Below are 14974 nucleotides of genomic sequence, written 5' to 3' on the forward strand. Positions count from 1 at the left end.
GGCTTTGTCCTTGCAGGTGTAATTAAATGTCCTAATAATGTTAGCTGTTGTACACTAAATACTGATTTTCCAACATTTATTACAGGACCATATTCATTCAACTGCTTAAAGAGTGAGTTTAGATGCTCAGCGTGTAGCTCTGGAGATTCTGATGCTTCTAAAACATTATCCAAATACAGGAAACAAAAATCTAGTTCTCTTAGAACGTCACGTATAAATCACTGAAATGTGCTGAGTGCATGACGAAGTCCGAAGGGCATATAATGAAACTCACAAAGACCAAAGGGTGTAATAATAGCTGTCTTTGGGTTGTCTTCTTTGGAATTTGATAATAAGCTTTTAGTAGCCCTGTCTTTGAAAATATATTTTTATTTTGAAGGATAAAATTTACATCATCAACTCGTAGAATTGGATACCGGTCTGGGGGAGTCCTGTCACTCAGATGACAATAATCTCCGCACACTCGCCACTGGTCATTTGGCTTCAAACAAGGTGTAGTTAACAGAAACTGAAATTCTTTTTTAGCAATTTTCAATTTATGTGGGTCGAATCTACGAGCCTTACTGTATTTTGGTGGACCACTGGATGTAGTGGTGTAATGATGCACTTCAACAGCATTGGTACTATGGTTGGTTTTGTTAGTTCAGGAAATCTTTTCAAAAGTTTAGAAAACTGACATATTGCATAGAGTGAGCTTACTGAGTCTTTAGCATTCATAGTGGTTACTTCTGCTGAAATGTTTAATTTGGTGATGTTGTCTATGAACTTTTTATTTTTGAGATCTTCTAGTAAACCATGATGATGAAGAAAATCAGCCCCAAGTATAACTTTTGATATGTCTTCAACAATGAATGGCCATTGAAAATTATGTTTAAGCCTCAAATCTATGGTTATCAGCTTGGAACCGTAAGTTTTTATCTCGGAACCATTTGCAGCATAAAGATTGAAGTCAGAATGTTTACTTTCTTGCCTGTTGAAACTAATATAACAAACAAATCTGCACCACTATCTACAAGAAAGTATCTTCCACTATTGTGATCTTTAACAGACAGACAATATTGGGAGCTTGATACAGGACTGGGATAGAACACTCAGCCATTGTTGTGTCTACCGCTTCTAGTTTTCCTCGTTTGGCCACTGACAAGTTTTTCAAGCTTACAGCATGTGCCAAATTTAAAATGATAGTAGCAGTACTTTCCATTTTTATTGAATTTTGCTTTGCTTTTACTTCCACTGTGCGACCTTTGCCTGCTTAGTTTTCAAAGCATTTTTATCTCATTTTCCAATTCTTCAATTCTTAAGAGAAGATCTTTGACTGATGTGTTCGACAGTGTTGACTGAACTAATGCAGTGTGAACCTCCTCAATAGGATGCATGTCGATCATACGATCTGCCATTTGAGCAATCATATCCTCTGTTTTGTCAGATATAACTAAAATACTGTGAATGCTATTAGGAAGTTTGTCAAGCCAAAGTGTTTTCAAGATCTTGTCTGACACATTAGTACCAGCATAGCCCCGCATTTTCCTTAATAACTGGCTAGTTATAACCCACTCAGAAGGTTTTTAATTTAACACTCTTCACTTCCTTCAAATATGGTCAAAAGTCATTCTTTTGCAAGAGAATATTTATTGTTCGCATCACTTGTAATTAGGTTCCAAGCATTCCCAACAATTTTTGGCTCCAGCTAACCGAGTAAATAGTTAAATTTAGTCACTTCAGTAGCTATACCAGTGATTGTAAATTACGCTTTGGCTCGGTGGAACCAGATGTCTGGCTTTTCTGTCCAAAATGACGGTAGCTAATGCTTACCTTATCAATTTCCAGCTTGCATTCAGGATTATTACTTTCAGGTCCATTTACTGTTGACATTTTGTGCATTTTTTAAATACAGTATGCGCCAAATTCAAGTGGAAAAATTAAGTGAAAATTTCGCCGCAACTAGCTTGCAAATGTCGTCGTCTCACCATTCATTTTGGGGTCACCAGTTTGTTGCTCTTTATGTTCATCAAGTACTCAGTTTAACTAGATTTTTCAGTTTATTTTATTTTGTTATCACACCCAACAAGAAACATTAATTACAGTCACCATGAAATAATAAACTACTTCTTTCTCTGTTTTATTCCAAAGAATAATATTATTGTGCCAAGATTATCATGGCAAACACTTTTCAAACATGTTAAAAATACAAATTGTAATTTTTTATGTTCCCACAAGTTTCTGGAATGTGGGTACTTCACACTGGATAAAACATAATTGGGCGGCGGGGGAAGGTGTTGGACTGAGGGAACTATGAAAGTGTGTTTGAAACATAGTGCACACACAGCCACTTCTATGCCTACAACTTGCTGCACAAAGGTTCATTGAAGTCAGTTGTTGAGAGACATAAGAAAACAGCTTCTTATACCACATTTCATGTAGGGGCCATAACATTAAGGTTTGGTGATAAGCTGCTACAACTGTAAACAGAACCATTTAGTATCAAGTGAGGTATCACTGGATTTTCAGAATCACCAGGCAAGAAGGCTAAACAGTTGGGACATCTACGCCGCTACTGTTGCACAGAACAATGAGTGTGTTTAGTAATAGGTTTTAATTAAAAGATACTACTAAAAATTGAATAACTTACAGTAAAAGGATCTCAAGTCAGATAATGAGAATGGTTATAAAAACAAATAAATACATTTCTTCAAAATGATAAGCTTACTCTCCAACACTCTCACATACAAATGTATGTTATCATCTAATGGGGTGAGCCTGTTTGAAAGTGTCGTCTTTCCCATTAATCCCCGTCTTAAGTTATAAATTCTTACATATTTCTGTAGCACTTACCACTAGGAGATAAACAACTTTATTCTAAAGTATTCAGGAAAGCAATATCTGTTTTGAAAATATCAATTCTTATAATCAAAATATCCACGGGTATGCTGCCGGTCTATAGTGTCCAACGGGCACGATATTTCGGCGATCATACATGTCGCCATCATCAGGTGAACTGACGGACTGAGCTCCTGTGAACGTGCACGGAGATCCGTACGCTATGGCTGCTCAGAGGGAACTGGGTTCGGTCGCGGCGGCGGCCGATTTACATACCCTCCGCCCGCGGCGCGCTCCCTCCGCCGTCCGCGCCCTGCACCACGGTCGCGCGGTGTAACAGATTGCGACGGCGTCTGAGATGACGTCGGTGTGATGGCTCTGTCCGCCGTGGCCGTCACAACCATACGTTTGCTCGATTTACTCTTGATTAACCCGATCGCTGGTTCCCAAGCCTTGCTAAGATTGTAGCCACAGTCACGGTTTATGAGGTCGTCATTGGTGCGAATTTCGATGGCCTCTCTAACAACGCTGTCCCAGTATCTCGACGTCTGTACCAGAAGCCTCGTGCGGTCATACTCCATGGCGTGATTTTCCGACAAACAATGTTCAGCGACCGAACCCAGTTCCCTCTGAGCAGCCATAACGTACGGATCTCCGTGCCGGCACGTTCACAGGAGCTCAGTTCGTCAGTTCACCTGATGATGGCGACATGTATGATCGCCGAAATATCGTGCTTGTTGGGCACTATAGACCGGCAGCATACCCGTGGATATTTTGATTATCAAATACGTCGGGAGAAATTCAAGAATCACATCAATTCTTATGTTCATAAAACAAAATATTCATCCTACCTGCATCAGCATGAATATGGTAAAGTAGCACATAATTCTTATGAAGGAAAAAGATAGCAGATATAATGCTGCTGATATGACATTCAGGGTACTGAACTTCTGAGATACTCATGCTTCCAAACAGCTTTGTGTGTTAGTGAAATGTGTCATTATTCCTATCTGGGACTGATAAATTACAACAACCATTAGGATAATTCATAAAGTTGTGTTAGTTATGTGGTATGTCCAGAAAGTAGGTACTGTTGTGGAAAAAACACACAAAAATAGTTTTCTTTCACACCAAAATTTATTTTTACAAGAAAGGGCATTTCTTAAACTATTTTTCTATGTTGTTTCCACCATTGTTCAGCCATTTGTCACAGCAGGAAGCCAACTTTTCTATACTCTCTTCATAGAAAGGTGCCACCAGTGAAGACACCAACTACTGAACACTGTTTTTTGTGTCATCATTGTTGTCAAACCGCCTTGCTCCAAAATCACAATTCAAGTTGAAGAACAAGTGGTAGTCAGAAGGTGCAATGTAAGAGTTGAACTGCTCCCAACAGAACTGCTGAATAAGGTTTTGACTGACTCCAGCAGAATAGGGATGTGCATTGTCGTGAAGCATCACAATACCTTGTCCAAACATGCCATGCCTTTTGTTTTGACTTGTATACCCAAGTTTCCTCAATGTTTCACAGTATCATACCGCATTGATGTTTTCATGTCTGGAATGCCAGTCTGCTCCAGAACACAGTGCACATGTGCTGACATTATTTTCAATTTTAATAATATTAGGAAAGGGCAGATTGCTACTCACCATACAGAAGACCCATTGAGCCGCAGACAGGCACAATGATGCCTGATCTGGACTCGGGGCCAAGACGCTCTTTGCTCATTTCTTCACAACCTCAACACCTTCTCTCCCATACACTTCACCTGGTCCTCCTCAATACAGTGCACAACCTTCCTCGAAATGAACCTCCTCCTCTTTGATGGCTCCATCCACACCTTTGTCCACATTAAACCCACTAACCACCAACCGTACCTGGGTTGTGACTGCTGCCATCCATTCCACATAAAAAAATCACTCCAATACAGTCTTTCCACCCAGTAATGGCATATTAGCAGTGACAAGAACTCCTTTTTGTATTATGCTGTAAGGTCGCACCAAGGCCTTCACAGACAGGCACTATTCTCCAAACCTAGTCCACAAACAGATTACCTCTGCTATTCCCCCCCCCCCCCCCCCCCCAATACCCCCAATACTTCCACTACCCAAAAGAGCCAACTAAAAACCCCTGATTGAACTACTGAACCACACCCTTCATCAGGATTCAGAATATCTATCATCAGGCCTTGAAATAAGGGACATCCTCCCAAAGTTCTTTCCCACCCTCCTAAAGTGGTGTCCCATCACCCACCCAACTTCCACAACATCTTAGTAATTGCCACTCTCAATCCCAACCCATTGCCACAGGCATCATATCACTGTGGAGGACCCAGGTGCAAGACGTGCACAATCCACCCACCCAGCACTTACTATTCCAGTCCTGTCACAGGCTTATCTTACCCTATCAGAGCCCGGGACCCCTGTGAAAGCAATAATATTGTATACCAACTCTGCTGCAACCATTGAACAGCTTTTTATATTGGTATGATTACCAACCAGTTCCACCAGGATGAACGGCCACTGCCAAACTGTGGCCCAAAGCACATGCAGCTGAACCTAACATGCTTGATTTCCGTGGCTGCTTCACAATTTGGGCCATATGCTTCCTCCCCTCCAGCAACAGCTTTTCTGAATTGCACAGGTGGGAGTTATCCTTACAACACACTCTCTGCTGTCAAAATTATCCCAACCTCAACCTACGGCAACCTACTGTTCCCACACCCACCACCCAACAGTTTGCACCCCTTCGCCCTGTCAACTCCTCCTTTTTTACATTCCCTCACCCTCTTTGTGTGACACCCTCTGCCATTGTATGCATCATCCTTTCCTCTTCCCTGTTCTCCTCCTTTTCTGTTCCTTTCCCTTTCCGTTTTCCATTTTTGACTCTACAGCACACCTCCCGATGCTACACCAGGCAGTCTCTAGTCCCTGCATGTCCCATCAGACAGCGCTCTCTTCTCCTCTCATTGATACTCTGCTGTTCATCCCACTTCCCTACCCCACTCCAGATTACTATTCAACATGGTAGTCATATTACATTCGGAGTTGCTAGTGGTAGTGGCCATGTGTGTGTGATGTGTGCTTGTTTGTGTGAATGGGTGTGTTTACTGAAAAAGGCTTTTGCCAAAAGCTGTAATGTGTTAACAGTCTTTTCGTTGTGCTGTCTGCAAATCAACATGTCATCTTTACGGTGAGTATCAATTTATTCATTTCCTAATATTGTTGCTATTCCAACCTGGAGTTTTGATTGTTTGTTTTGAATTTTTATTCTTTGGGAGTTCATCAGTGCCTCCACTCCATTGACTCTGGAGTGACGTGATGAACCCAAGTTTCATCACCAGTCACAATTATGTTTAAGAATGCACCACCCTCCTTACTGTATTGGTAAGAAATGTCAAAGCACTGTCAAGTCGCTTATTTCGAATGATCGGTAATGAATGTAATCGCAGCACAATCTGATTGTAATGGCATCAGTGGAGAGACAGTGAACAGATTGTGAAACTTCGATGCTAGTGCTGTGGTGATGGTAGAACGAAATGGTACTTACTTTCTGTACATGCGTCATAATCATCATATGATCTTAAGTATTTTTATAATAAGTGATCAGTTGTCTTTGTTAAAAATTTATGATTATTTCATGTGTCTGTAAAAACAAACATTAGATTAATGGAAGTTGTCAGGATCTGATTCTGAATTCTGTGTTATATACCTCTACTTTGTGTTAGTTTATTACCGTGTGCTTTTGACTCATGACTATCTCTGTATACAACCCTTTTTTGTTGTCTGTTGGCAGGCTGTATTTACGCCAAACAATTATGCAGTTTCAAAATGTATGATGCCTCAAGAATCAACAATAATAAGCATTTACATCTTTGGTGCAACGTCAATTGCTTTATGGATTATTCTAACTTACCGAAGGTTTTGTCGTCGTACTCGATGGTTTAAACGGAAATAAAATTGTATTTTGTTGTTTGAAATTTCACAGATTAAGAGCATATTTCAGTAACTCTGCAAATATTATTTTCAGAATTGTATGTGAGTCTTATAAATAATTTATCTGTACAGATAATTTAAATCCAGTTTTACTTAATGAATTCATTTTTTTTTTCTCTTCTGTGGATGTCCTTTCCTACCTGCACAATATTTTGGTTGATTTCTTAAACATTTGGATGGCCTGACTTTTATGTCTTACTACCGTTCACTTGTGAATTAGCAATAGTTATACATTTTTCCCAAACTTTCGAAAAATGGTGAGTACAAAATAAAAACTTCTTAATTTGAGTTAATAATATATTGTCATATTTTTTACAATCTTTAACATGTTAAATAAAAGAATAATTTTGTTAAAGTTTTGTGCATAATTACTCATTTCCTGTTAAACCCCATTAAAATTTTTGCAGCAAAGGTAAAGCTGAGAAACAAACTATCTTTCATGTAGAAGAGGGAGTTTTACATTCTAAGGATATTCTATTGTTTTGCCCTCAGTTTTGGAGGAGTGCATGACAACACTTCATACTTCCATCCCAACTTCTATGATTTTCTTTATTTTCTGTTGAAATGTGAATATATATTCTTAGATGCAGTTAGGACATTCCAAGGACTATGTTTAACATGTACTTCTCCATATCTGGCTTTTTCTACTCCCAAAACCTCTTCATGTTCTGGGTTCTGGTCTCCTTCAGCCAGTGTGTTAGGATACTCTGCTATTTTCCAAGTTTATGAATGTGTGTGTCATTTATTTGCACATGTCTTTGTGCATTGTGTCTTCCAGTTTGTCATAGCTTCCGTAAGTCCTTTGCTACATCTTTCATACATATTGTGGCACACTTGCTTTGCTTAGAGTGTTCTCAGATTCTTCTGGTAAGTCTTTTGATGCCCATCCTGTACATATATGCCTGACAAAGTTCAGCCTTCTTTTTCTCAGTCCATCTGTCAGTTCATTGCTCCATATTTACAATTCTTTATTTTTTTCTGTTTCCACTTGCCCAGATATTTGAATTTATCTACACTGTAACTATTCTGCAAATTGTTTTCAGTCCATCATTTACATTCATTACTTCTGTCTTTTCATATAATCATCATGTTCACATCTTGTAAGGTACACATGCTGTGCTGTGGGGATGATCCATAAGGTTGGAAATGATGAACACGCTTCTTCAAAGATCCAATCACAGTGTAGACACTTTTATTGTTCCAGGATGACTGATTTCAACAGACTTGAGCTGCTGTCTGATCTTATGCAACTTGTTAAAAATTGCCATGTTACATTACATGAAGCCAAAGTACAAAAGGTACACCCCATGTGTACATGCCCTGATAGAAATCCAATTGATAAAATGCTCGTAGTTGATAAAATACAGAGTTGATAAAATCCTCATACCGTACATGCATATTGGTGGCAAATATGGCTCTCCCAAGTTTGCTGTCCCTAGTGCTGTATGGCAAGCTTGGGAGAGTCATGTTTGCCACCAATATGCATGGATGGTATGAGGATTTTATTAACTCTGTATTTTATCAACTACGAGCATTTTATCAAGATACGTGTACGTGAGGAGTGTCTTTTATGCCTTGACTTAATGTAATGTAACATGGCAATTTTATATCATGTTCTGTAAGATCAGATGATGGCAGCATAAAACTACTGAAACTGCTTTTCTTGGAATAATAAAAATATCTACACTATGATTGCGGCACACAAAATGTATTCTTAATTTCCATTTTCACATTTATTTACGGGGCTTTTTCATGCAACATTTGTAACATGATCTTTTTCTGATCTTCTGTTTCAATTAGGATAATTGAATCATCAGTGAATGCTAAAAAAATCTGTGTTCATATTGCCATTCCTGTAACCCACTCCCTTGAATTTTGCTGTCTATTATCTGATTATACCAGGTAAGGTGGCACATTGGGTAGTACACTAAACTTGCATTCAGGGGGATGACAGTTCAAACCCACATCTGGCCATCCTGACTTAAGTTTTCTGTGATGTACATAAATCACTTCAGGCAAGGCCAATTTCCTTCCCTAATCTGAGCTTGTGCTCCATCTCTAATGATCTCATTGTCGACAAAACATTAAACATTAATTTCCTCTTGCCCCTCCCCCCCCCCCCCCCTCTTCCTCTCAGATTATTTTCTTCAAAAATTACCTAAAAAGTATTTGTGTTAAGTCTGTCACCCTGTGTCACTCCTGTCAGGACCTCAAAAAGGCATGATATTTCTTCCTTTAATTGTAGTTCAGATTGGTATCTGTGTTTGCCTGATCAGCAGTCTGATCTTGTGATTTACTCTGGATTCATCTAAGATTTTAAACAGATTTTGTCTTTAATGTTATCCATTTTTTGGACGTGAGGTAGACATTGTTAAGTAATATGTGGTGGTACCCATTTATTTTAAATGCACTTCTCTCAATACAGTGCACTCACCATCAGCTTGTTGGCATTCAGCTCAAATGATTACAACACTAAAACTAACAATGCCTTTGCAGAGTTCATAAAGTCCAGTGAGCCACAGATCCTTGTCTTATATTAAAATTGTCCACGTCTATCTTTGTCAGTCCCGTTACACACAACAACAGTGCACCAGGCACAGCTGATGAGGATGACACAACATAGTGTGAGGTTGTGGTATATGGTGGGGCTGATAGAGACAGAAGTGGATGATTTTAATATAGGACAAGGGCCCGTATTCCAGTGTGTTTTATGCTTTACATAACTTTTCTAAATCCTACTAATCTGGTTTTCTGTGTGCTTTTTAACTCTGTTTACCAGGAGTTCTGAGAGGATCTTGAAGGAGACTCATACCTGAGATATTCCTCTGTAGTTATTAAAGCCTTTTGGCTATCCTTTTCTTGTAATGGGCACATGATTTCCATCTTCCAATCATCTGATATTTTCTCCTTTTCCCAGATATCTTTTATGAGTAGTGGCATTTACTACCATATTATTATTGAACATTTATCGTTTCAGCTGATTCCTGATCTTCCCATGTTGTGTTATTGTTCTTGAACCACTGGATTGCCATTGTTACCTCTTCTGATTGTTCATATTCCTTAGCTGCACTTGGTTCTTGTTTCTCTTGTAGTACTGCAGTGTTCAACAGAGTTTGATATTATCTTTAATATTTACTGCCAGTCTGCTAGTTTGTTCTCTGGTTGTTAATTATCTCTCATTCACATACAGAATGCACCCATGTTAATTTTTCTAAAGTTTTCTTTTAATTCATCTTGTTTGGGTTGGTCTGCTTGTCTTTTGACCCCTCAGTGTACTCTTGTCGTCCATTTTCTAGGTGCTTTAAATCAATCTCAATTACACCCCATCTAATTGCCAGTCCACCACTTCCAGGCTTCTTGACTATTTACCAGATTGCTTTCTCACTCTTGCTTCCACCATCAATTCTTTCTGATGTTTCCTGTGTGTTACTCAATATCTTTCCATGTCCCATACCTCTCTTTTTCCTTCTTATATTTTCCAGTTACTTTTGAGTTATTCATTGTCTATTTGCTTCAGAGTTTACTGTTGTCTGCCCCATTTCTTTTTGTTAGATTAAAATTTCACCTTGATCTAAGTGAGATAATGATCTTATTCTATCTCACTTCCTTTTCTGACTTTAACATTCAGTACCTCTTTCATGTTATTTTTTTCTGATGGCTGTTATCCAGCTGGTATTCACCTGGTTTGGTGACAGCAATGTCCTCATGTTATTAGAAAAGTCTTTCAACATCATGTTACTATTTTTTAGGCTGAATAGCCTGAAGTATTTTGTAAGCTTTTCTTCATTTTGTCTTTTGAGAAACCACCTTCTATGTTTCAGAGTTCCTTTCCCCTGTCTGTCTGTACATTTATATCATGTAGCAGAATTATTACATGACATTGAGATATGTTGAATGTGGCATCCTCAGGTTCTTCTCAGAACTCTTTAACATCTCCAGGGTTTTTATGTTCACAGGAGCATGCCTATTTATGCTTTGTTGACAGATCTGAGAGTCAGAATCAATAATCTCTCTTAACTAGTGTATTTTTGTTTAGTGTGAGTATATGTGCTTCTTCTTGATATCTACTTTGAGGTTTTGGGAAACCCTGTCTCTTCGTTACTGCAGTATGTTTTGGGCACCTTAGAATGCAAAAGCCCAATTGCATCAGTCGTCCTAGTGGGGGACTGTTAAGCTCATGTTGTATCCATTGAAGTAATTTCCATCACGCATGAGCACATGAGTCTTTTGGGAAGATGGTCATCATGCCATCTTCAGTCTTGAAACTAAGGCTGGTAGCCCCAGAGGTTTTTCCTCTGGAGTAAAGGCCACTCCTAATCAGGAATCAGATCTCACTTACTAGGTTTAGTCTACCCCGTATATTTCATTTCCTCAGTAACACACTTATCTAGGGTATCCTTCTACCCAGGGAAATTCTCTAAGGGGGATGTAGCAACCCTGGGCCAGTTAAGTGGGTTTTATATGTTATACTGTAGATTGATTTAACACTTGCTGATCACATTAGATAGGCACTTAAAGTCCCATCACAGTCATAAAATTTGTCACATCTCTAATGCCTAGTGTGCAAAGGAAACTTATGTTGATGTTTTGGGGAAAAGACCAACCCAATGGTTCACTAATGACAAATGTTTTCAATCTCTCATTGTCTGCTGTCATGATAAGACATAATTTGCCATTACGTAATATTGTTTGAAACAGCTACGGAAGCACAAAACTATTAGACATTTTGCTCTACATCATCTGATCTTATTGCTCACTCTTTGACCAGTTGCCGAGGCTTCTTTTACCAAACAGATAATGATTTTTGGGACATTTATACATATTTTTAGTTTCTTTGGGCTGTGATCAGGAAGTGTTTATCTGTTTACAAAAATAAAGTGTTTATTTTATCTGAGTGTATTGCACCAAGTATAGTTGATAAATTTAAATGTGTACATATAGAAACTATAGAGATGTTTCTGTTGTAATGCAAAACTGTTTCATTTGTAGTAGTAAAATTGGTGTGTCATGTAACAAATGTTGTACCTGACTAAGCATATAAATAAGTGATTTTTTAATTTTATATTTATAAAAGTCTCAATTTTTATTGCTTATAGTTAGAATTTCATGTAAACACTTGAGAATTTTTGTCTTCGTATAGATTTGAGGTTGCTTTCTCCTGACCTCCGTGTTGTATATTTTTAATGATAAGAGGGGAGAAACAGACCAGAAAATCTCACATGTGATGGTTTCCGAGAAACCATACCTTACATTTCATAAAATGGTTTTACAGGATGATGAATAAATGTAATGTGGGTGAAAAATATCACTTCTTTAGGTAATGGTGATGTCTGTTGGAGCGAACCTTGAACCATATTTTGGAAGCAGTCATAATGTTTGTGTGGCTCAGAGAATACTTCAATCTTTTTAAGCAGGTTATCCATAAGAAGAGGTGTTTTTCTTGTAATTTAATAATATTGGTTTGAAAACTGAAAAAGTACACATAAAATAAAAATTTAAAGCTGGAGATTTCATGTTTTCATAAAACTATTTCTTATTGGAGAAAAAAGAAAAATGGAATTGTTGGATTTTATGGTATGGTGTCCTGGAATTTATGAAATTGTGACTTTGACTGATAGACATATGAGAGGAGCCTTGGGTATTGTTTTGGATAAACCATGTGACTGCAGTGTGTAATATTTAATGTTTTGTATTTAATTTTTAGTGAAAGAGAGAATACAAATGCAGAGAAAAATTCCTTGTAGGATGTTTGTAACAGTCTGCTTAATGGAGTTTATTTGTATAAAATATGAATTGTGTTAAAATGAAAAAAAGTGCCTGACTGAAGAAAAATGGTACTTTTTAGTTAGAGAAATAAGTATGGATGTACTGTAACAAACAATGTTAAACTATGAAATTATGACACAGAATTACCTACAGGAGACAAGAAGAAGTGATATTTCCGATAAATAGGTGGAGAAGGGAAAGGCACTGTCCTAATGTATAGAACTATAAGCTCCTTCCTCAGATAGGAGAGATGGATAGGTCTCGCTTTGTCCTCACATCAGGTGGGGCCACCTCTTCCTAGGATCTGAGTGACTTGCTTTGTATTTTTTAAATTTCCCGAACAATTCCTCTCTCCTTCCTGAGAAAGGAACTAATACTTCAAAAAGCTAGGATAGTGTCATCTGCTTTCAAATGGATTTTTAAACAGTACAAAATTTTTTGCTTGCTGAAGACCAGAAATTCTACCTCCATCTTTTCCCCCGCCAAGATAAATTAACGAAACAGTGTTAAGTCTGTTGCAGAAAAATACATACGAAATTATTAAAGTGATAAAGAAGTGGAAATTTTGGAAACTATTTAGGCTTTCCAAATGTAAATACTGCCAAAGCTTTAATTGTCGAGGATGGCGCTGATAAACGAAGGTACTTATGGAAGACTTCGAGGATAAGGCCCTTGAATCTGCTGACTTGAAACTCATGGTTTTCTGTAGATATGTTGATGACACCTTTGTAGTTTGGCCGCATGATGAAGATAACTTGCAAGACTTCTTAAGACATCTGAACTCTCTCCACAATCAAATAAAGTTCACAATGGAAATTGAAAAGGAGGGATGCCTTCCATTCTTGGATGTTCTGGTTCGGCGCACAGAGGATGGCACTTTGGGACATGAAGTGTATCGGAAGCCGACGCACAAGGATTTCTATTTACGTGTAAATAGCTGCCACCATCCTGCCCAGACAATGAGTATTCTCCGAACTTTGACCAATAGAGTGCATATTATGTCTGACGAAAGCAGTCTGCAAGATGAACTTTCCCACTTACAAAGAATGTTTGAAGACAATGGGTACTCCCCACAGCAAATACAGAAGGCACTGAAAATGAAACCAAAAGAGGCCATAAAGAAAGCAGAAGAAGATGAAGAAACCTTTAAATCGATGGCCTTCCTGCAATATGTGGGTAGCCTCTCATCAAAATAGGACGGATTATCAGCAGACACAAAGTAAACGTGATTTTTTTGTCCTCACCCAAGACAGCTGCTCTTGTGGGCTCCGTCAAAGATGATTTGCTGCTCCAAAAATCTGGAGTTTACAAAGTTCCATGTGAATGTGGCCCCTCTCACACTGGACAAACAACTGGTACTGTTCAAGAAAGATGTACAGAACACCGGAGGTACACACGACTTTTACAATCTAACAAGTTGGCAGTGGTAAAGCACTGTATTGACACTGGTCACAGTATGTTGTATGACAATGTCGAAATTTTGGCAACTACATCATCTTTCTGGGACTTGATAGTGAAGGAGGCAATTGAGATTCGCTTGACTATGAATTGAATTAATAGAGATAGTGGTTTCAACCTTGATAAATCATGGAATCTGGCACTTGGTGTAATAAAATTACAAAAATGTCATCACAGTGCAGCTCACAGTGATATATCGACATGCCAACACAGATCGACTGCCGAGTCATAGATGTAACTCATGCATTGTGCATGTCTCTGCCGCCAACAAACGTCTCTGGCGCATTTACACCTGTGGCCACATGTGCAGTTGTGCAGTACACGAGTATAAAGGGACGAAGCGAGCACTGGAGCAGCAATCTTGCAGCTCACTCTGAAGATGACTGAACATTATACAGCCAAAATATTAGAAGAAGAAGGACAATTCTTGTGGCTGCACACCCAAAACTTGATGGAACATTTTTATATCTGTTCTGTTGTTCATGCTGAAGAAACTCCATGGCTACTTGAAGTGGTCAGCTCTCTTGAACATTAATCCATCTATCTCCAAAGTTTTCCTTACTTATCACTTGGAGTTCTCTTTTCTCCTCATTGAAACGTACACCTATTTTATCAGCAATTTAATAATAGCTTTGCATCATTCTGATTACTTCTGTTCTGAAAAGAACATCTTGTAATGTTTGCATTCTGCAGCTGGTTTGCTTTGTGGTCAGTCTTAGTAAATTCTGCATCAGTATTCTCTAAAATGAGGTTAAAAATATGAATATTGTAGTGGCGTAGCAAGACAGCCACGCCACTCGGAAGTAGCCGAAAGGCACGCGTTAAGCTCACGCAGATTGGCGTGAGGTCTGGAACAGGACAATGTCTTGAGAATTGCAATAAAGTACGAAAATCTTGTAATACTTAACTTTAATTCACATTTGTAGAACATGGCTCT

At 38.5% G+C, this 14974-nt stretch overlaps 1 protein-coding gene across 3 annotated transcripts in view; it reads left to right on the forward strand.

The window, feature by feature from the left end:
- LOC126484062 (metallophosphoesterase 1) overlaps nucleotides 1-6897 on the forward strand; it is a 148651-nt gene extending 141754 nt beyond the window's left edge. For all 3 annotated transcript variants that reach the window (XM_050107423.1, XM_050107421.1, XM_050107422.1), the window contains exon 9: nucleotides 6614-6897. In XM_050107423.1, the coding sequence (XP_049963380.1) occupies nucleotides 6614-6775 (162 nt within the window). In that variant the 3' untranslated portion in view covers nucleotides 6776-6897. The remainder of the gene's footprint in view (nucleotides 1-6613) is intronic.
- The last annotated feature ends 8077 nt before the right edge of the window (nucleotides 6898-14974 follow it).

The sequence above is a fragment of the Schistocerca serialis genome, chromosome 6, assembly GCF_023864345.2.
Source record: "Schistocerca serialis cubense isolate TAMUIC-IGC-003099 chromosome 6, iqSchSeri2.2, whole genome shotgun sequence".
NCBI classification, from domain to species: Eukaryota; Metazoa; Arthropoda; class Insecta; order Orthoptera; family Acrididae; genus Schistocerca; species Schistocerca serialis.